Raw genomic sequence first — 23,920 nt, forward strand, 5'->3', positions numbered from 1 at the left:
TTTCTAAACAACTTTGAGTAAAATCTGTTCATAGAAAATCCTGGCTGTTCAACACAACTGAACACAATAATTACAAAATGAAGACAGCTAGGTAGATAAAATTTTGTACACAGATTCAATATTTGTACTGTAGACGCTTATTAAATTTTGAGCCAAATCCAATTGCAGGTTGATTGTCTGTCAATCTTTACTTTCAGAAACATGTGAACACTTCAGAAACACTATATTAAAAAAACAGTGACTTAAATATATCAATTGGTATGGAATTTTGTGATAAAAAGTGAAGTTTCGTGTCAAATTTTTTTTTCAGTTGGTTGAGAAAAACTTATCTAAAGCACAAATTCGATTTTTGGATACTATTAATGCATGCCAGGAAATAATTGTCAAGTAACTCACCAAGATGACACGATAGACTCAGTAAAAATGTAAAATTCACACAAATGTTAATATTTCATGATTATTGTTGGCCAATGCCATGTAAGGTGTTCTCTGGCATGATAAGTTTATTGGATAGTGTGTGAGAATGTTTTAGAAAAACCAATCCCACTGGTTCCGTTGTTAAAACTATAATTAATTAAGCTTGATAGTTTGTTAAAACTCTAAATACTAACCATGACTACTTTAACTTACTTTAAATAATTTAACTCCAAAGTGGCTTTTCACTTTCCTCCTACTGCTTGTCATTCTCTTTTCACATTAAAAAGGGAGATGAAAAGCTTCATATATGTGATTGGTTTTTCATTTTCTCGTAAGATGAGGTAAAGTAAAGTGTAGGGTTTAGTTTCTGCTTCCCAATGAGAGGGCCTATCACCTATAGGAGGTTACACTGTGCCATTAATGACTTCAGTGATGTAGTGATAATTGTCATTCAATTATTTTGGATGCTATGATAGCAGGGTAGCTTGTTTTGTAGTTATACTATTAAAAAAAAATAGCTTTATTTCATTGTATGGTTTTTTGCTATCATTTGATTAGTTCTGTTCAGCAAGATATTTTTATACCAACTACAAATTAATGCCTTTTATAATGTGTTAAATGACATATGTTTTCTAATTAAAAATTTCAATTTCATTATAGTTTCTCATTATAATTAGGGTTTTTTTTTCCCTTCTTTTAAATGCCATTACTAGGGAATAATGCAATGAATTATTTAAAAAAAAATTTAATATTCATTTTTAATGTCTTTTTATTTATTTATTTTTTAATAATCTCTTTGGAAATTAATTTCATTATAGAAAAGTAATGTGCTCTATTTTTGAAAGCATCGTATTATTTCACCCTACATTTGCAATATTTCTAACCTGTTAATTCTTTTCAGTTAAATTTGATTACAAATATACACATATAATTCATATTAAGATGTTTTATTTTTAAAATTACCTTTGAAGTAGGTAACTTATTTCCAACAAATTTTAATAATTATTAAATGAATGTTTTACGGGCTTAATGTAAAGGAAAGGAACGATTTTTAATAATTATGTATTAATAATATAAATGAAATGTTTTTCAAGGTACCCTAAGTGATTGATCTTTTAAGTAAGTTAATTATTGCAAAACAAAAATCAAACTAAAGGAAGATGAATTTAGAAAAATATAATACTGCATTTTTCAACTTTGTTTGACATATTTATGAATTTGTTGTTTAATACTTTGGATGTGATGTGTTTAATAATAAAAACATTTTTTTAATCTTTCCTAGAAATACGAGCGTTGTTGTCAACTTGTTTTGAATCTTACCAATGGTTTATCAGAAAAGGAGGCACATGATGCTCTTAGTGTTGTTGTAAGTAAAATTTCTTACTGTTTTGTTTGGTAGATGTTTAATACTTTCTTTTATAATCTTTTCTATTAAAATTTTTCTTTTATGGACAGTGTCTGGCATTTATAAAAAAAATGTCCTTAGTTTATTCATTTGGAAACATTATTTTGAAAAAACAATTTGCAATTCCATTTAGTTTTAAAATAAAATAAATAAACTGATTTTTTGATATATTATCATTTTTTAAATTTTTTTTTATTAAAGCAGTAATGTTCATTGAAATGCTTTTAATATAATTGGAGCTATTTTGATTTGTAGACATAATATAAATAATTAGCTAATATAAATCTCTCATAATATAAATCTCTGGTGACAGTCAGTGTCTCACTAAAGAAAAAAAAATGCATTGTAGAAAAAAGGTTCAGTAAAAGTATTGATCAGGAGAAAATTAGTTATGAGGATTTTTTATTTATCTCATAACTAATTACTTATTTATCTTGTATTTTCCTACCCAACTAACAAAATTTATCTCTATAACTGAATTTTGAGCATGAGAATCAGTGAATTTTTTATGTATTTAGGTATGGGAAATCTATTCCATGCTATTTTGATGAATACAACTAGCTGTTTAATTTTATATGGCAATATTTGAAATTTAATTTATCAGTCAATATTTTATATAGCTGATATGACATTTTTATTGCTTTATTCATTATGAAATCTAAGGATATGCTTTTTAATCAAAAGTATAATAAATTAATAATCAATAAATTTTCTTTTATAGGTATGTAAAAATCCCCAAGGACATGATGATGTCAATCTAGGTCTTTTAATAAATATTTTAATTGAACCCACCACTTCAGCCAGGGTAAATATGGCATTTTTATTATGGATATATATATATTTAAATTATCAATGCTTTTCATTGTTGAAGTAATATATCTAAAGGCTTGCCTTTAAAAATTAAAGTTGAAAGAAAAATGTGTTTTAGATGAATGAGAGTGTGTATTTTTTATATACATAATCTATTTGATATTAGGAAGCAAGTAGCAACATTTGTGGCTTATATGATTTTCTCATTTCTTTGCTAATTTTATGGCAGTTTTTCTTATTTCACAAATAATAGTTTATAAATAAAATCTCTTTTACATTATTTGGAAAAGGATTAATTTCTCTCTAAAAAATTATCTTTTCTGACTTTTTAAAAAATACAATGATTTTTATCTAAATGTATTTTTTCATTACTTCATATTCAGTTATACTTTTTTATGCACAACCAAGCCTTATGATATTGCATTTGTATTAACTAATTGTAGTACTGAATTAATGCATAGGGTTAATCAACTGAATTAATTTAATAGATGCATACGGTTAGCTGGATATTAATTTAATCATTTGTAAGATGTAGTGTCAGATATGTACTTTATATTTGGATGAGAAAATAATGAGCATTTCAGGAGCATTCAAATTGATAACTTTGATAGTAATTATTATTATTTTTTTTTATGCATGCTTCTATTCTATGCAGTCAATTTCTCTGTATTTTTTCACAATTTAATTATTACGGCTACAAGAAACATGGTCATCGTTTTAATGAGTAAATTTAAAGAACACCCTATATCAACAGTTCTGTTTTTTCAATTGTCCATGCCCTTTTCAAATCCAGACTTTTTTCCAAAATGCAGTACATAAAATTCCAACTAGTAAACATAAAACAACAACAGTAAACTAAGTGTTGCAAACACTATTTTTCAACACTTTTGCAAAATAGTGAAAGTTGACTATGTTTAATAAACCCATTTTAGGTCTCTTAGAATTTTATTGAATAAATTTTAATAAATAGTATAATCAGTGGGATAGATTGATACTTATTCACTGCATCTTTAATTATGGAATAAAACTGGTACATTTTTTTTTCTACATTAATTTTCATTCATACTTTGACTTAGTCATAATAACTGTCGACTACTTATCTTTTCTAAAATAAGATTAAAATTTTATGAATTCGTTACTTAAGAATTGAATTTGGTTAATTCAGCAATGTAAGATTTTGTTTTTAAGAGCCAAGTCAGATTCTTTTTTTACTGTAGCAATAAATCCATATAGGGCAAAACAGTTAAATTTGATTGTGAAAGTATACAGATGTAAAATTTATATCATTTTGAAAGTATTTCTCAATGACTTTTATAAGCTTGTGCCAGCTACATTTGATATTGAAAACTATGAAACTAAATTAAAAATGTAAATACAATTATAAAAGTAACATCTGAGAATGAATCAAGACACTCCCCATGATATTGAGGCAATTCTCTGGAAATATTTAAAATAATACCTTACAAAATAAATAAATTATTTTAATATTTAGTTAATTTTAAAATTTTTCAGATTTATAATTAAACATGTATTAATCAAAAACATTTATTGAAATAGTAATATTTCATTTTATATAAAACTATGATTGAAACTTTGTAGCTGTTTGATGTAACATTAACCTCTAACTTTTTCCTTGCAGTTTTATCGTGATCTAACATATTTGACCCGAGATGGCTTGAACTTAGTTTTAAATCATCTTACCCAAATCATCTTAGACAAATTTAATAAACTTCAAGAACATTGTAGGAATCAAGTGAGTATAACTGAGAAAAATATGTTGTTTTAAATTTGTTTTTTGTGTATGTATGTCAATGTAGTATTTACTTGAATATTAAATACTGAAAATTTTCTTCTAATTTCATCATTACACATACAGCATTATTCATTCAATTCACTCAATATTAAAAAAAAAAAAAAAAAAAAAAAAAAAGAGCCTAAGCAGCATTAATAAACTTGATTATGTAGGTCTCTCATTAACTTAATGAAATTCATTTAATGCAACATATCAGCATCTGCAATTTCTGCTTCTGAAAAGTGGCAATGTCGATATATTTCTGAAAGAACTGGTAGTGGTCATAAATGGATGATGTAATGATGATAGACGGACAACAGTTATTGAAAAAGAGTTTCAGGGAAACAGGTTGAACCAATCTGAACCACATTAAAAGTTGAGATTCTTCAGAAAAAAAGATGTTGTCAGTTTGGAGAGATTATAAAGTAATTCTTGAACTTTTACCAAGAAACCAAATGACTAAATTCAAAATTTAACAACTTGTCATTCAAGGAAAGCTGTCAGTATTTGCAAATCATAAAAGTAATTGTAATTGTTGTTTTTCGCCATTATAATACAAAATTTCACGCATCATTTTAGATTGATGAAGCTAGGACCGGGATGTGTTTTCACATCCATTATATGATCATAATTTTGCACTTTCAGATTTTCATTTATTTAGTTCAATACCAAGCATCGTAAATAGTAAAATTTTTAATGATATTCAGAAATTAAACTTGAATAAATTTTATTTTTCTGACAGAATCAGAAATTTTATGAACATGAAATATAACAGAACCTGATAGATGACAAAAGTGGACAATATTTATCTTTATAAACTTATATTTTCAAATTAAAATTGTTTAAAATCTGCAGTTATTTAGTTGGCAACCAAATAAAATATATTTTATTATATTTTATTCATGTTTCTTTTTTCATGAATACTTTTATAATACTGCTTATTGAGAAGATTGGGATTGCATTTATAATTTCATGCTTTTCTTACTTTTTAATTTATCTTTTAAAATCCTGATATTTCATCAGTAACACTGGTTTTTAGCTCCAGTTATATTCATATTCCTAAACTTTTATTCATTATGAAACATATTCCAGTGAATTTGTTTTTTATTGAAACCTCTTCTCTTCACTTCCCTATTAGATGCAGACAATATTTTGGTGTTCCTTTATATTCCTTATTTAAATCAGTTTTGCAACACCTTTAAAATAGTAATCAATCAATTTCCTTTAAAGCTATATTAAATAGCTTTCGATATATAAAAATCCTGAATTCTCAGATCAATTGTCTTAATTTTCTGTCCTGAGAGTCATGGGTTTTTTTCATTTGTTTTATTTTTTATTGACCTATTTCAAGTTATGATCTATTGTAAATACTTAATATAAAATTAATTTTATATTGTGAACTGTCAATAGTTGAGGGAAGTGATGTTTATAATTTTATTTGTATCATGATGGCCTTAAATGTTTTTGCAACATTATGATATTGAAATTTATATCAATGTATTTTCATTATTTAATTATGAAAATTAAGGATGCATTTTAAATAAAAATTAAGCCTTGAGATCATAGAAATTGTTACTCTTAGCATGAAGCATTATAATAATTGTACCAAAAGACAAATTAAAACTTGGCATGATAAAATTTTAACTGCAAGAAATATATGCTGAGTTGTTTCTTTTAAAATGTCATCTTTGTTCCTAAAAGCTATTTTGCCTAGAAGAGAGATATACGAATTGGAACTTTATGTACCATCAGTTTATATCCATTACTGTTATGAGGAATCTTCACATTTAAATTGAATTAAAAATTTAAAGTGCATAAAGATTATTATTTAAAAAACTTATATTTATTATTTTTCTTTTTGTAGGTGATATGGCTAATAAAAGAAATGATAAAGAATTCTGTAGCGGGTGTTGATGGCCTTTGTTTTCATCTTCTCAGACAAATAGCAGGTTAATAAAACTTTATGATTTTAAATGAGTTTGAACTACATTTGATTTTTATTCCTTTATTTTATTAATATTTGTATCATAAATTTTAAAATTTTTGATAAAAGATTTAATTATGAAATGTGTAACTGCCTTTAAAATTATAGCCATAAAAATGAACAAATTATTTCAAAATGTTTCTGTGCTGAAAAATATCTTAAAAAATTTGAAATAAATTGGATGAAACTGTTGTCTTTGCCATATGAACGTCATGTATGGGAAATGAAATGATAAAGGAAAATCGTCCAGAATTACCAAAAATCTCAATAAAATAAGAAATTAGCCCATTGATATGTAACAAAATTTCCTAGTGCGAATGAAATTCCTAGCAGAAATAATTTGTGGTTTTTCTTCTAACTTTTCCAAAATAATAGTACCATTAAAAAGAAAAAATTATTCAAAATAAAAATTAAATATATCGTATATTTATGTAAATAAATAATATATATAAATATACTTTTTCATGTTAACTCCTCTCCTTGTTAAAGTTTAACAAAAAAAAAAAAAAATCCTAATGAGAATCAAATTTTTGGCAGAAATAATTTGTGGTTATTCTTCTAACTTCTCCAAAATAATAGTACCATTAAAAAGAAAAAATGATTCAAAATAAAAGTGAAATATATCATGTATATTTCTATATATAAATGGTATATATAAATATAATATTTCATGTTAACTTCTCTCCTTGTTAAAGTTAAAAAAAAAAAAAAAAAACTGTTCAAAGTTTTTGCTGTGGTATATTTCTTTCTCCGTATGAAACTCTTATGTATGTTTATAGCATTTATAATTATCTTTAAAAATTTTAGCATTCAATATTATTGAATTATTTATTTTGTAAATATTTACAAATTTTAAATGAGATATGAAAATAGTACATTTTTATAGGGAATATAAATAGAATGCCTGTTTATTTCCCATAATTTAAATTGTTCTGTTATATTTATGATTTGAAATGGTATGAATGTTTTATTTTTAATGAATGAATGAATTAATTAATTTTATGTAAGCAGTGCAGTTTCGGAAGTGTACATTTTCTAATAGTTGACTCTATTAATTTTTGGGAAAATTATTTCTTTTATTTTAAGTGTTAATCTATGGATGTAAACAAATACAGAAATCTTTCCACTAATCTTTTTATCCTTTTCAGGTGGAGATTTATCACCTAAAAATATTTGGTTAACAGAATCACTATTAGATATTTTTCTTGAAAACAGGTATTTTATCATGCTTTAATTTTCTAAATTAACTTATTATCCTTTTTTAAGATTGACAGACCAAATTATTTTAGAACTTCCTTATTTTATATGTTGATTACATTACAAGATCTTTTGTTTCAAAGATAATTATAACCTGTTACACTATGATTTTAATCATTTAAAATTGTGCTTGAAATAACCATTTGATTTGTGTTCTAAAATAATATGAGATTAAATGGAAGCTCTTATGCCTATTGCTGCCAATAAGGTAAATACTCAAAATATTACTAAATCCATTTATAATATGTTCATATCATCATAAATGTTAATGGAGGGGAGATTGTTTTTTTTTGTATGTGAATGATTGTATGTTTGTATTTTTAAGACTCTCAGATTTTATTGTGCAATATTGAATTCAATGCTATATTGGTTATTTCTAAATACAAACAATATTACTTTGTAACTAAATTATTTTTTTAATCTGCTAATCTGTACTGTTTTTGAAATTTTTATCATATATGTGGGCAGAATATAATTTAAAATTGTTTATTGGAGTATTCGTGTTTTATTCAGCATATTATTAAGTTATTATTCATACATATTACATACATTCATACATAAGTTAAGTTATTCATACATATTATTAAGTTATTTTTATTGCAAACTAAATGTAGGTCGTTATTTCTTTCTTTTTCCAGGGCTTGGGTTGAAAAGTTTTCTGTTTTAATAGCTACAATTGTGTATACATACCTTCGATTAATAGTAGATCATATTGGTCCTAAATTTGCAGTGCTTAGGCAAAAAGAAGTTGATTTTTGTATTTTACTGTTGCGAGAAAGAGTAAGTACTGTTATATAAAGCACTTCAGTATTTTCAATTCTATTTGAGTATTATATTACTAATTAATCACCTTTAGCAACTTACTGGTTTGCCAGAAATATTGGTCGTGTTTACTTTCAATTAAATCTTAAGTATTCTCCCATGTTCTTTATTTCCTTTAAAAATATTTTTAGCCATCAAATTATTTATAAAAGTGGCGATTAAATTATGTTTGAAATTTAAAAAAAAATACATTTAGTTGTGGGAAATCTTGTCATTTGAATTTAAGGCTTTAATGCAATCTCTCTCTTGATAATATACGATAATGTTTCATCAGAAAGAGTTCCTTTTATTATTTTCAGGAGGCAACCTTGAAATAATTTCATTTTTGGTTATTCTCAAGTCAGTTCATGTCTTAAAACTGAATATTTTCTTTTGAAAATCTATGGTGATTTGTTAAGTTTAGTCCATGTACTTTTTGGTATAAAACTACTGTGAAGTAAAATTTCTGAAGTTTTATTTTTATTTATTATTTTTTTACGATCTTGGAAAAGAATAAGCCTTTATAAAATGTGCTATCTAAATTTTATTCAAACATTATAACAGAATTCTATATAATGAAGAAGTTTGAAAATGTCACAGATAAGACTAATTTAGAATTAAAATGTTTTTTGTTATTGTTTTTAAGGTCAGTCTCTTTTATCTTATAGTTTTCTGAATGTATGATGATTGGTAGAGATTTAGTAAGGCTATTATTAAATGTGGCAAGAATACCTGAATTTGAAAAATTATGGAGAGATATTTATTCTAATCCAACATCATTCACACCTTCTTTCACCGGTATGTATTAATAGTAGTTAAATTATAAGTATATTTTTTCATTGTTTTTATTTTCAGTTAAAATTTATTCGTTTAATATTCAGGCATAGCACAGTTACTAGCCATGAGGACCTCTAGGCGATTTTTACAATGTAGGCTTACACCAGACATGGAAAAGAAAATTGCATTCTTAACATCACAGGTTTGTTTATTCCTTTTGTAAAGATTTCTTAACCTTTAAATCTGGACTTTATTTTAAACATAGATTTCAATAAGTTTTTTTAAAATTATATTCAAAACAACAAGATTACTGTAGCTGTGAAGTTGTGTAAATTGTTTCCTTGTTTTTGTTATTGTTAAGAAAAAGGTTAAAAGTAAAAAATTATTAACATCTTTTAAATAGGTATAGGGTCAAGGATTTTTTTTAAGAATAATAATAAGAATTATTATTTTGTAAAATAAGAATAATAAAGATTATTTTCAAATTCATTTTATTATCTTAAAAAGGGACTGAAACAAAACAAAAAATCATTTCAGAATAGCTACGCTTCAAAACTGCTTCACTTCTGCTCCAAAAATCAAGTTAATTGTTGGTATGTTCCAGTCGAAAATTATTTAGGAATGTTGAGATATATATTGACTCATGTTGTGTAGCATCATTAAAAGTTCTTGAAATTTGTTTATTTTTAATGGTCTCATATAGGTGACTTAAAATTACTTATTTTTAACTGCAAATAATTTTGGTGCAAAGGTTTTTAAATGTTTTTTTATAGGAAATTTATCAAACAAATGTGTATTTAATTTACTGTGGATTTTTGAAAGTGAATGGTAGAAGGTTGGCAAAAATAAAAGCAATCAACATTACTAAAAATTTTAAAATGTAGTAACATCAGCTCATTATAAATAAGAAAATCATTTATATTTAGTAGAACAGGCACTAAAGAAATTGTTGCAAATGACATAAAGTGGTAGGAATTTGATTACTTGTTTTCTTTATAAAAAAGTCTTTTTTTGAAAAAATTTCTGAAATAGAAGGTAAAGCTAATGCACTTGCTGAATTAGCCACTGACTATTAATAAAATCCAATGTGGTAATAATAGTTATTAATGAGAAAACTTATTGATTGAAATAGTAATTGAATTGAATAGTAATTTTTTAAAAAGATGCATGAAATTTTGTTTGCTTATGTTGACCTTTTTGCTTTCAAGAGGCTGTAATATTAATATAATGTGTTGTAATTTTTTTACTTAATTTAGCTAATAGTAGTTTAATAAAATATTTTATGTGAATGAAAATGCTGTAACAAAATTTTAATCAAAACTTGTAGAAAAAATATTTTAAATAATTTTGCTTCAATATTTGTGAAAAATATTCATTAATTATTGGTGATACTCTGTATTTATATAAAATTGGATGCTTGCCCATTTTAGTGAATTTTATCTAAGGACTTGGTCTAATGTTCTTAACTTCTACATTAATGTTTTCTCTAAAGGTTGTTATAAAGTGCTTATTTTTATAGATAAAATTTGTCTACTAACTCTGAGAACTTGTTATTAAAACAAAAAGAAAAATAATCAATGTAATGCATTTGCTTTATTCATGGAAAATATGTGAAACTGTCTTAATTAGATTTTGTAAATTTATTTTGGATGCTTAAAGAGCATCCAAAATATTAAAGAGGGATTTTTATCTTTATAGTTTTCAATTAGAAAATTGCGATAAAAACGTGAATATGTTTTAATTTTTTCTTTTTTTAATCAAGGTCAAATTTGGTCATCAGAAACGGTATCAAGAGTGGTTCCAGAGACAGGTATGCATAGTTTGTAAAAAAGCAATTAATGTTTGAATGCATTTATTTTACCACTAATTATTTAAAGGACTGGAGGAAACTAACATAATTTTCTACTATCTTTTAACAATGATTCTCACTTTTTGAAGTGCAAAGTTAATTATATAGGTTGAAGAAACATGATATTGATAACTATTGCTGAAATTTTATGAAAATATAATTAGCTTATTTTAATTGTCAATGCACATTTTTCAGTGTGCCTATTTTTTATGATTACTCTTAACAAATATTTTTAAAATATTCATTTTTAATTTAATGTACAATTTTTTTTTTAATGAAAATACGCTGCTTAAAATACAGATTGAAATTTGACTTCATATTAATATTTGAAATATAATTTATTTCTTTCTGTACCTTTTTTATACTGTTCTTAATTAACTTTCTAATATGAAAATCTAACAAATGAAGCTTCTAATTCCGATTCAATAATTATGCTAGTTGATCAATAGTAAAGGATAACCACAATAAGCATATGTAAGTATATAATAGAAGTGAATGTATTTCTGAATTTTTTTATTTTTCGAAATTAGGAGCTTTATTTCTTACTGAAGTATATTAACTCTTTCTTAATTTGGCTGGTTAGATTTTAGTGTATCACATTAATATTCTAAATTATTCGAAACTTTGTTTTTTTTTTTTATTTCGTGCTAATTTTCTTAGTGTTTTGGATTTATAATCATCCCTGGCATTAGTTTTAATTTTCTAATTATATATATATGTAAGTGAATTGAAAAGTAAGTTAAATTCAAGTAAAAATAATACAAAAAACAAATATAATAAGGAAAGATTCTTTATTGAACAACATAGGTCTTTTTCAATATCTAATTGAAATATTTAATACACTGTACAATATTTTCTGTTGCAGCAAAATAGAAATCTGTTATTTTCCAGCCATTTCATTCCAGCCAATTTAATTTTTTCAGTGATTCACTAATATTGGCTGTAGCCATCAGCTGTGATTTGTTAAGATAAATGGAAAATGTGCAATGCTAACTCAGAGAAGCATGATGGGTGGGGCCAGTCTGTCCATTTGAATTCCTTTAGAAATGTTGGTGTTTTATGAGTTGCATGGAGTCTGACATTATAATGCAATAGTACTTTCTGCCACTTTGGCATACTTTAATAGATTTTCTCAAAACAGTGTTATTTTTCAATGTGAGTTAGCTGTTATTTTTATTCTTCTAGTCATGATTTCAGTGTACAAAACATCTTCACAATTGAGAAACATAGAGCCATGACTTTTTCAATTTATATTTTGAGGTGGTCCCCTCCTCCTTAAGGGATATATATATATATATATATACAAGATATCTTGTACTGTGGGTGTGAAACCATGATTCATCTCCGGTATTTTGATTATATAGAAATTTCTTTCACCCTGCAGTATATCATTTTAAAAAAAATGAAACAAGATTGCCTACATTGTTTCTTCTGTGTGGCTTTTAAAAGTCAAATTGCATACACTTTTCAATATTGCAGGTGGTTTAAATAATGGAATTACACTCCCATATGAAATGCTTAGTATACATAAAATGTTCTTAGGTTGCAATATTCTTGAATCACTTTCTCAACAATGATGAAAATTTTAGCATTGATAAGTTTGCAGTTTGCCCTGTACAGTCATTGTCAATGATATTTGAATGTCCGTTTTCAAATTGACCTAATTGACACAATTTTAAAAGCCCATATAAAGCATATAACTCTTCTTACTTTTTATTTGAAGAATGGATAAAGCTGCTGCACTATTACAAATCATTCTTCAAACATCTTCCCTGGAAAAATACAACTACTTGCCTTCTTTCCAAGACTCTTATATCTATTCTGCAACAGCATGGAATTATTTATAACATGACATCAGTTGCTTCCACATATGACTTACTTTTGATTTATCTTCATTTTTTTCTATCTATTGCTGTATATTTGACTTTTTTTTTTCCTTCTCTAGTACCTTTCCACACCTGAAAGTCAAACTCTTCGCTGTGATCTTATTCGTTTCATTTGTGGAGTCATTCATCCTTCAAACGAAGTGCTTTGTTCAGACATCATTCCTCGATGGGCAGTAATCGGTTGGTTACTCACAACATGTACATCTAATGTTGCTGCATCTAGTGCAAAACTTTCATTGTTTTTCGATTGGTTGTTTTTTGATCCTGAAAAAGACAGCATTATGAATATTGGTAAAGTATAACCTTGATAAACTTTCGTCTTTAGTTTTATATAATTGTAAGAAATTAGAATAAACATCTTTCAATTTTTCAACAAATTTCCTTTTAAGAATCCTTTTGTGAGAATATTTAAAAATTGGGTTATTCCATTTTAACCTAATATCTTATATTTCACCTTTTCATAACATTTTATCTCTTCTTTAAATGACATACATCAGAAATTAATTTTTCTTTATGCTAAAAACGTTTTGTGGATTATTTTTTGCCTCAAGCACTTTTAATGATATAATCGTGATACCTCATGCAATGAGAGAATACAGTGGCCTACACTTATAATGTTTAAGCTTTGGAAGTGGAGGGTTTCAGATTCCAAACTCAATGGCACTGAAGGTCTATTGTATATTCGGGTCTGATGCACATGAAATCTAAAGTTTTACGCTAAACATTCTGTTTTTGGTGTGGTATGGAAATTCAGAGAAGGAATTCCAACTCAGTTATCGTCTGCACCATCTGATCGTGATTGAAATTTATGAAATTCATCCTGAGTTGCTGCCAAGGGTGATACTAAAATAACTGAACTAAAACAATTCATGTGCAATGAACATTTGCTGAAATTAATGACAAATTTTGTTACGTGTTTAGCATTACAGCATTCTTTTCAGGTTTTAGTTCAATTTAATATCTACAGAACTAGAAGGTATATAGAAACTCTCAAGTCAAAAGAATGGCTTACATTAATAAGACATAGCCCCATTAGAAATATTAAAGACAAACATTAATATTTCTAATGGGGCTATTTTTATACTTTTTAATGACTATAAATACAAATATAATATATTTAATTTAATTTTCTTAATATATTAGGATTTTTTTTGTTAAATATTGATATTGATAGACTATAAGTAAATTGTAATTCTATATTTTATTATTTAGAAAAATTATGAACCACAGAATTCTCTCTCTCTCTCTGTCTATCTTTTTTTTTTTTTTTTTTTTTTTTGTTTGTTATGGTTCAAACATTGCTTTACATTCCTCCTTCTTTTAAAGAAGTTAACACATGATAGAATTTCCTTGAGATTACAAGAAAGAATATAAACTTTAAAACTTTGTTGTCACCAGATCTTACACATATAATCACATTGTACTAATTTCTCATACTTGCTTTCTTGGGAAAATTTATCTCTGTTCTAACCTCTTAAAGTTGAATCTTAAAAACTTAGGCAATCTTTTTGATAATACATACAAGAATAGGTTTTATATATGTATATATATATAAACACATTTTTTTAAGCAGAGGCCAAAGAGAGAGAAGATGCTTTGAATTATAAAACTTCGCTTTTATCCATCCTTGGAGGCATATGCACAAAAGGTGCGGGTGAACTGTCGCCTGTTCACCAGCGATACAAGAGCAGAAGACCATAAAAGAGGGCAGAAATATTTATCCCCGGTCTTATATACCATGAGATTCTGTTAGCCATTTCTTTACAGTGTCGATTTAAGCAAGGGAATTATGAGGATCTTTTAAAAGGAATTCACTTAGGTTCACAATTTGTTTCCCTTCACTCGGGGCGTGGGAACTGCAGATTTAAGTGTTTTTACAAAGCTTCTGTTGCATTAATTAAATAGAAAAAGTGGAATGGGATCAGGATATAAGCGAATATTTTAGAATGAATATGTGCTGAATTAAGATAAAACTTTGGAAATTAATTAGGATTAAATTAAATTTTAAAATATCATTTCACACACACATACATATTAGCTTTTTTTTTTTCTTTCTTTTTGAAAAATTTACTTTACTCTATTAGTAAAAATAGAGCACACCTAGATTGGTAAATAAAACAAGGTGTGGAATGTAGTTTCCATATCTTGAACGTAGTCCCCTATCTGAATTAATCCAGTGAGCTATCTACAGGACTCTGCATTCCTTGGGAAAAGGTTTTGATTTGGTGGCTGTCCGTTTTCTTTTAGTTTTTTTATGGCCTGTTCTCTGGAAAAGTAGTCTCTTAAATGCATCTTTGAAGATTAATCTGTGATTGGGTTCTCTTCTCATATTGTATATAGAACTAGATTAACCTCATTTTCTTCAAAAAAAAACTTTTAAGTGTTGGAAATGGATGATTGCCCACTATTCTTTCTTGTATACGTGTTTATAAAGTTATGAGCTTGATTACTCATTAGCAGAAAGATGAAATATAATGCTATCAAAATCACATTCTGTTCCTGTGACCACAATAATACAAACTACACACTTGTACTGTCAAGCCAAATTTTTATGTGGTGTATTGTGTTTTCGAACTAAAATAAATCTGTGTATGACCTTTATTAAGGTTAAATAGCTATTACTTGGTCTAATTTATTCATAAAAAAGTTTTTTTTTTTTTTTTGGTTACATGATTTAAGGTATCAATAAATATGACCAAGACAAACAGGAGACCATATAAAAGTTAAAATATCTAACCTTTTCAGGAATGAATTTGTTGACACACAACACACACATGCAGATAAAAAAACATAAAATAATACTCTTTCCCCTATTTTAAATATTTTTTAAATTGAATTTATATAATTTAATAGTTTTTCAATAGTTTAGAAATAAGCTATTGGTCAGAATGAACATATTCTGTATATTTGAAACATTATGCAAAAATTTTCTTCGGATTTATTTTGAGCGTTTGAGAAATTCATTTGCCCAAAATATTTTCAGTTGCATATTTTTATTATTATTATTATTATTCAATTCTTCCATATATTTTTACGAATAAATTGAATTGGGTCATTTTTGTTCATGATGTACTTACAACCAGTTTATAATTTGTAAATTATTTTAAATGTCTTAATGTTTCAGAACCTGCTATCCTTGTCATATATCATTCCGTGAGGTCTCATCCTGTAATTACTGCAACATTACTTGATTTTTTGTGTAGGGTGAGTGTTCATTTCGATACTTGTCCGTTTTCTGTATTCAATATTATTCTTTTATTTATTATATACCCAAAATAAATGATGGCCTTCATTTCAGATAATGCCAAATTTTAGTTTACCTTTGAAAGCTCAGGTAAAACAAGGGATTCACACATCTCTTCGCCAAATCCTTGTAAAACGAGTTTTACCGTAAGTCCATTAAAATTCTTCTAAGTATTTTCATAATTTTGATTATATATATATATATATTTGTAATTATGGTTACAAAGTAATTTCATGGGTTGATAAATGTATTAAAATTTATATTTTTCTGTAGTTCTTAAATATGACTGTAAAATTTTATTTTTAATTAAAAAGGAAATTTGCCCATTTGCTGGAATAAAGTTGTTTCTTTGCTTTTTATAGAATTTTTCAACAAAACCTACCCAACCCCAAAACAAAATTAAGTCTAAATTATTACACTAATACAGGGGTGTTTGTGCTCCGGGGAAACCCCGGAATTCCGGGGATTTTGAACTTCGATACCCGGAAATTCCGGGGATCGTCGTTCAAAAGGAAGTAGGAATAATAATGAATTATTTATTTTGATCTGTGTAATTTTGTTTGCTTTTAAAGCAGAAAACGCAAGGTCAGTGTGTGTGGTGAAAACTTTTCCTTTCTTTCTCCAAAGGCAGTGATAATGCGTGAAAAGGGGGAAAAAACTTCTTTTTTGTTCTTTCCTTATTGCGAGTTATGACTCATCCCCCCGGTTCTCGGACATTCTCTTCTGGATTCTTTTCGGCAAGTAGGCGCGGCAGAAAAAAAAGGGGGAGACTTCGTTCGACCAGATGTGCGATAACGTGACTCTGGGTTCAAAGGTCTTATCTCTACTAGCGTGGCGCCAATAAGTAGAGAAGGGGGATTTTTCGCCGTATTAGCTATTTGTCATTGATCGCTTCGGAACTTTTTTTACTTCGCTGTGTAAAATTTTCGTTTCATTTATTGATGCACGTGTACATTTTTCGTTTCGCTTATTGAAATATTTTTTTATTTATGTACGCAAGAGAATTTCATTTAGAAATTTCAGCATATGAAACAGAAATTACCCCTTAAAAATTCATATCTAATTAGTTTTACAGCATTAGATCCAGAGCTAAGAGGTAAAACCAGTACAATATTAGCTTTTGAAAAATTATCATCTTTTATGTCCCATATTTTTAGTGATAATGAAAAGTCAAAAGTAGAAGCTGAAATAAGGTTATACCAGAGTGATATTGATATCACCAAAGAAATGCTCTACACATCTGATGAAAGTGGAAATCAAGTCAAGTGTACAATTGATAAATATTGGTCTAAAGTTTTTAATTTAAAAGATGATTTCACAAATGATTATAAGTATCCTACATTGGCTAAATTGGTCAAAGCCTGCCTTAGCTGCTTCCATGGCCCATTAGTGGAAAGTGCATTCAACTTAATGGATATACTTGTCACTGACTATAGAACCTCTCTTAAGATTGATTCCCTAGATGCAGTGCAGACTATTAAATATGATTTAATGGCTTCTAAAGAAACCTCATGTGAAAAATATGGCTCAAAAAATCCAATGACTGATCCAATTCACAAAGATCTCTTACTGAATATGAACAGAAGTTGGAAAACATATCAAGAGGACTTAAAAACATGTATTTCAGATGAGTCACCTATAAAAGTCTCTGAAAAACCTTCTACATTAGCAGAAAAACAAACTGCTTCTACCTCTGCATGTGCAGTTCTCGAGGAAATTTCTTCAACTGTAAATGAGGAAAATAAAAGTCAACCTTCCTGCAATTATGAAGTTCACCACAAAAGAAAGACAAGCCCACAAACATCAGAAAATAAAAAAAAAAAAAGCAGCAGAAATTAGATAATTTTTTTTAAAAGAATTAATTCAGGTAATTTAAAATATTTGCATAAAATGTAGTAGTTTATATGTTTGAAAATTTATGGTTATTAATTTTGCAAAAAAAGTAATTCATTGAACTTTTATAATTAGGTCATTCAATACTTCATAATTGTAATTTTTCATTTCTCCCCCCCCCCCTCTCGAAACTCCAAAATGCCGGTAGTAAGTCCGTAAAAGTTTCAGGGGATTTTTTGGGGTCCCACAAACACCCCTGCTAATATTAAAATAAAATGGAAACACAGAAGTTTTATAGACTAGTAACACTAAAGCATATAATAGATTAAGTTTAAATCACTCTTATTATTCTTGTAAAGAATACATTTATTTAAACTTTATTTTTAAATGTAAGGTATTAAATTATAATATGTTTCATATGTATTAAGAATTTTTGAAAATTTAATTTAATTAATTAATTTACAATTAGTAAAATTCTGTAAACAAAGTAATGTCATGTGAAATACACAAGTGTATATTATGCATGTCTTTGTAATACGAATTATTGTGAAGCACGCTCACAAATACAAATCTTATTTTTGTACCTAATATAATTGTCTTGTTAGTACTGACAGTGCTTAGTAAAATAATTAGATTTAGTATTTCTAGCGTGTATTATTTGTTCATTACTATTAACAGTGAAAAGTTTGTCTTAATGTACTGTTTGAATTTCAGGTCCTTGTCCCCATTATTTGACAGTTCAAAACTGGACGGAGAGTTGCAAATTTTATTAAAAGAAACATTTCCAGAATTTTGTTCTCAGTCAGAAAGTAAATATGCTTTTAAGTTTGCATATAATATTAAATATTTCAAATTATGTCTCTAACATTATTCTTTGCATTTGGATATCTCCTCTTTGGCACTATTTTATTATGCACTCATTGGCACCATTCTAAATAATGCATCATTTTCATAAATTATATAAAAAAAAAAAGAATGATTAGTGTTTCAAAATAATTTTTTTAACGAAAAATTGATAAATATATCATTTTTATTCCTTGATATATTAAAATGAGCTCTTGTTTTCAATAAAGAAATATGCATCTAATTAGTTTCCCAATGCAAAGGATTGTGTCAAAAATAATGCTCCATCTTAATGTTTTAGATTCATTTTTATGTCAGCTAATCCTTATCATATCTAATTAAAAGTTTTTAAAAAAATGTTTCATTGTATTCTGATATTCAAATATTTGTTTATTTTTTCCCTCATTAAATTTTCACACACTTGTTTAAAATTTTAAACAGCGTTTTAGGAAAAGATTAGTGTTATTACTTATGTTCTTGGAAATGGAAATATCCTTATTTTATACTCAATAATAGGTGAAAGAATTCGGAATTTCAGTGAATTCCAGTATCCTTGCAACATTCAGTTATTTTCATCGATTCTCTATAATTACTCTCTTTCAAAAACTGTTTTTTATATACACAAGAGGGAAAATACTTTAAAATTAGAAGATTTTAATAAACACAAAATAAAAATGGCACGCTGTTGTAGTGAGATTTAAAGTGAAAGGGGGCAAAATTAAGAATTTTGTAAGTTTTAGGAAGACTGATGGTATATACATTCTTTAATCTGTCTTTATATTGTCAAGAAAATAAGGAATGGCATTAAAAAATGCTAATTTGCTGTTCATGAGTTTATTTTGAGTGTTTGTTTAAGCAAAAGTAAATAATAATAAGCATATTCATTAAAAAAACATCATATGAGGTTTGTCCTCAAAAATAGAGTTTCTCACTACGTGTATACAAAACAAGTGTCGACAATTTTTTATACAAATAATTATGAGGCTCTTTTTGTTTATTTTTTTATTTTTATGTTATTTATTTGCTTTTTTTCAAAATTTATTTTCAGTTAAAGTTGATGAGCCTCTTAAAGATCCATCCGATCTCAGCATTAAAACAAATCACACATCCATCAATAATACTGAGCATGAAGCTCAGTTCAGCGAAGATGAAGATGACATTCCATTAGGTATATTTTTTATTATATTTTTAATTTCCTATGATTTTTTTCTTGCTTAGTTTTTACCACCTTACACAAAATTTTGCATGTGTTTTATTTCTTTTAATTCTTTTTTATTTATGCAGCTGTTACCCATTTTAATATCTTGCAGCTTTAAAAAGCATTTATTTGAGGATGCATCTTTTAAATGAACATAATTATATATCGGATGGTATTTCTTTTAATAAAGGTCTCTAGACTTCAGTTGAGATAAATTGGAATATATTTTCAACATTGAAATATTGATTAATAATACACCAAACATTAATTATACGTATAAAAAAGATAAAATAAAGCTGTTAATGTATGAGATTTAGTTGTGAATTAAATGATCAAAATTTATCAATTCTTTGCTATAGCATTTGCATAATATTGATTTAAGTGATTAATGAAAGGCTTGCATTGATCCGATTGTAAGGTGCCAAATTTGAAACCTAATTTCCATTGAAGAATTTTCGTATGAGTTGATTTGGTGAATTTTAATTCCATTTAGACCAAATGTTAGTGCAAGTGTGCAATGTTTGTGTGAAATATTATTCTGATGAATTTAAATAAGCATCATAATCTATTATTAGCATATCTTATACTTTTTTTGGGCCATTTATATGTTTGCAGGAAATTGAAAGAATAATTTTAATGAAAGAAAAAAATCAAGTAAATAAATACGTAAAATGCATCATTTTAAAACTGCATTTATTTTTCATTGGAAGGCCAGTAGTCATGGAAAAGTAAACATTTTTGCAGTTAAATTGATTCTTGTGTAGGTACAGAGGTATTCTGATCTTTATGCACTGACAATCATATAAGAATTTATTTGAATATGGATCGGATGAACTACATTTCAGTATCTTCCTTGCAAAATCACCAATGTCCTACGGTACTTTTCCTGTCCTGTTTACTTTTCTTTACATCTGTTTTTGTTTAACCTTGATATTATTACCTTTTCTTTTTTTAAATTTTATTTTGAATCTCAGATTTTTTCACCTCTTGAACTTTGGTCTACTATAACATTTGGTGTATAGACAGTATCACTTCATTTAATTGGCCAATATTTGTAGCAACTGCTGCAATTCTGTTTTACACTCCATATTGATTTCATTCAAAAATAAGCAAATTGATACATTGTTCAACAAGTTTCATTTAATTTCATATAATTTACAGACCTACAAAAAAATACCCTGTAGATTGTTATCAAAACTCTGTATTTTTGTTACATATAATCTATAGGGCCAAAGAGTAACAATAATTAACACATTGTATACTGGACACAAGATTTCTTGTCTTTAGCTAGGCAAACATTGTTGCCGGTTCACAAGATATCTTGTTTTCATGTTTTTTTCGCTGAATCGTTGCATAACCAGCCAGAAGCAAATATTTTTTGTTACATTAACCAGGCTAACAAAGCCTTATGCATTCTTATGACAAATGATTAGCAAAATAACCGAATAACAACATTTCAAGCATGTGGAAACAAATGGTAGTATGGTAATGGTATAGCCAGTATGTCAGTAGATCTGTGCCGATTGTTTACCATACCATATAAAGTGTTTTATTATTGTGCATTTTGTTATTTCAAAGTTTATTTTAATTTGAAAGGAAACAGCTTTTTAAAATATAAAAAAATCTTATATAATAAATAAATATATAAAATATTTAAGATTACTTTTATGTAAATATAATAGCAAATGCAAATTAAAAATGTGCATACATTCATCCTATTGCCTGCCAAGCATACTTTTAGAGCGTTCAAAAATGTGCGAGTGCATTGAGAGCACAGAACGTCATATGCAATGTGTTAACATCATGAGTGATTGTGATCTGGGTGTCTTTCAATTTCATTGTTAAAGTTTCTTTGATTTGTGAAAAATATTTTTTCAAATTTACTTTTACACTTCAGATTAAATGTATGGTAAACTGTTAAATAATCTTGAACATAAAAAATATAGATATTATGGAAGTATATATTCTCATTTTGCAAAAGCACGCAAAATTTTGGATTAGTAAATGTCTTAAAATGTTTTCGAGAAAATCTATTAAATTTGCTGGAAAAGTGCCAGAAATCCTTGTGTATCATATCACAAAGTTTTATTGATAGTATTTAGCCTGCAGTTGATGGTAAAGAAATACAGAAGTCAAAAATTCTCTAAGATCCTTTCACTCTCCACTCCTCCTTACAAATACAAAAGAAAAAAAGCTGAACTTAGCAGTTTGAAAAAATAAATAATGTTAATAAATCAAAATTGTATGTTACTTCCTAAAATGTTATCACATGCAAAATGAATTAGTATACATGAAATAATTTCAGTTTACTGTGTATTAAATATAATTATCTTCTAATCATACAAACTCAGACTTAACTTTAATTTCTGAACTACACAAATTCTTATTTTCCCATGCAAAATCTAACAAGTGCCAAAACCAAAATGCTATGTCAGCAAAATTCTTTTCTAAGGTTTTATAAGTTTGGAATGCTTTCTTCACCATGTTTTCTACTTTCTTATTTGAAACATGGCACAGCTTGCTTGTGTTTGAATAAAGAAATCTAGATAATAATTTAAAATTCAACTCCTTCTGTCATTATCATGAAGAAATAATAGATATTTGTTTAAAAATTCCATGCTTGCTTTCTTGTTTCAGTAGAAGATTTTCTACTTTGGTGATAAAATAATTTTTACATATGTATGTTTATTATTTGTATTGCATTATTATTTTGAATTTTTAAAAGCTATTTTGGATTGTTATTCTTCAGCAATTATTTTTTTCAATCCTCCGATATATGTGTGTGTGTGTATAACTCGGTAATACCTTTTCTCAAATATAAAATGGGTTTGTAGATGTGTTCATGTATGCATATTTTTAATGGCATATTTTCTGCTCATCTAAAATTTATAGAATTTGTGTTTATTGTGGAAGTTCTCTTATAATCTAATATGGTAAATGTTTTTTCTTTTTTTCTCTTTCTATCAATATTCAAGCAGAAAAACTTCGCATACGAGACATGAAATTCAGACCAATTAGAGAAACCAAAGTGGATCAAATTGTAATTACAGAGTTGATACAACAACTGAATGACAACATAAAACAACATATTGCTAGTTTGCAGGAAGAAAAGTATGTATATCCTTAACTTCATATTTCAATTTATTAATTCAATTAATTATTATTTGGTTTTCTTTTATAAATTTTTATTCCTTGAAACTTTGTATGAAGAATCTTAATCATTGAATTTAGTTTTATAAGTAAAGCAATATTTTCTTGTTATTATAGGTAGAAATTTAAATTTTTATTTTTCATTTTTGATATGATGAAAATTAGTTAATACAAAATTAGTAAAAGTTACAATAAAAAATAAAACTAAGAAAGATTTTGAAGCTTAAAAAGAATGCAGTGAGATAAAGCATTAGTTTTTAAGTTAAAAATGGCAGCAAAGATTTATTTTTAGTCTTAAGCAGTTTTATTAAATAATGCATTATAATCAATGCAATTCTAATTCTTAACATTGTAATAATTTAATAACTATAACTGATAAATAATAATTTGCAACACTTTGAATACAAGTTTTGCGAAATGAACAGTGCAAAATATTTTACGTAGTCAGTTATTTTTTTTATGTAAAAGTGTTTATTCATTTTTATTTGTTTTATCTTACAGGGCTGTATATTATAGACAAAATACATACATTTAATTTTTAATAATTAATTTTAATTTAAGCTTTAGATTAATGAAAATAAATTTGAACACATGAACAGTTGTGTTAATAGGAAAATTTAAAAACCAGAGAATGATTCTAATAACTTTCAAATTTAAAACACTCAGTGCAGTTG

The 23,920-nt window shown here is 26.6% G+C and overlaps 1 protein-coding gene across 2 annotated transcripts in view; it reads left to right on the forward strand.

Annotated features, from left to right (window-relative positions):
- The window catches only part of LOC129959825 (integrator complex subunit 3-like), a 56,663-nt gene that overhangs the window by 9,141 nt on the left and 23,602 nt on the right, over positions 1-23,920 (forward strand). The window contains exons 2-16 of one of the 2 annotated variants that reach the window (XM_056072721.1): positions 1,700-1,783; positions 2,544-2,627; positions 4,272-4,385; positions 6,289-6,373; positions 7,557-7,623; positions 8,304-8,445; positions 9,135-9,264; positions 9,348-9,445; positions 11,006-11,053; positions 13,038-13,269; positions 16,103-16,182; positions 16,277-16,368; positions 18,770-18,864; positions 19,947-20,066; positions 23,072-23,207. In XM_056072721.1, the coding sequence (XP_055928696.1) occupies positions 1,700-1,783; positions 2,544-2,627; positions 4,272-4,385; positions 6,289-6,373; positions 7,557-7,623; positions 8,304-8,445; positions 9,135-9,264; positions 9,348-9,445; positions 11,006-11,053; positions 13,038-13,269; positions 16,103-16,182; positions 16,277-16,368; positions 18,770-18,864; positions 19,947-20,066; positions 23,072-23,207 (1,607 nt within the window). The remainder of the gene's footprint in view (positions 1-1,699; positions 1,784-2,543; positions 2,628-4,271; positions 4,386-6,288; positions 6,374-7,556; positions 7,624-8,303; positions 8,446-9,134; positions 9,265-9,347; positions 9,446-11,005; positions 11,054-13,037; positions 13,270-16,102; positions 16,183-16,276; positions 16,369-18,769; positions 18,865-19,946; positions 20,067-23,071; positions 23,208-23,920) is intronic. The other variant, XM_056072729.1, reaches the window with a different exon arrangement.

The sequence above is a fragment of the Argiope bruennichi genome, chromosome 2, assembly GCF_947563725.1.
Source record: "Argiope bruennichi chromosome 2, qqArgBrue1.1, whole genome shotgun sequence".
Lineage (NCBI taxonomy): Eukaryota > Metazoa > Arthropoda > Arachnida > Araneae > Araneidae > Argiope > Argiope bruennichi.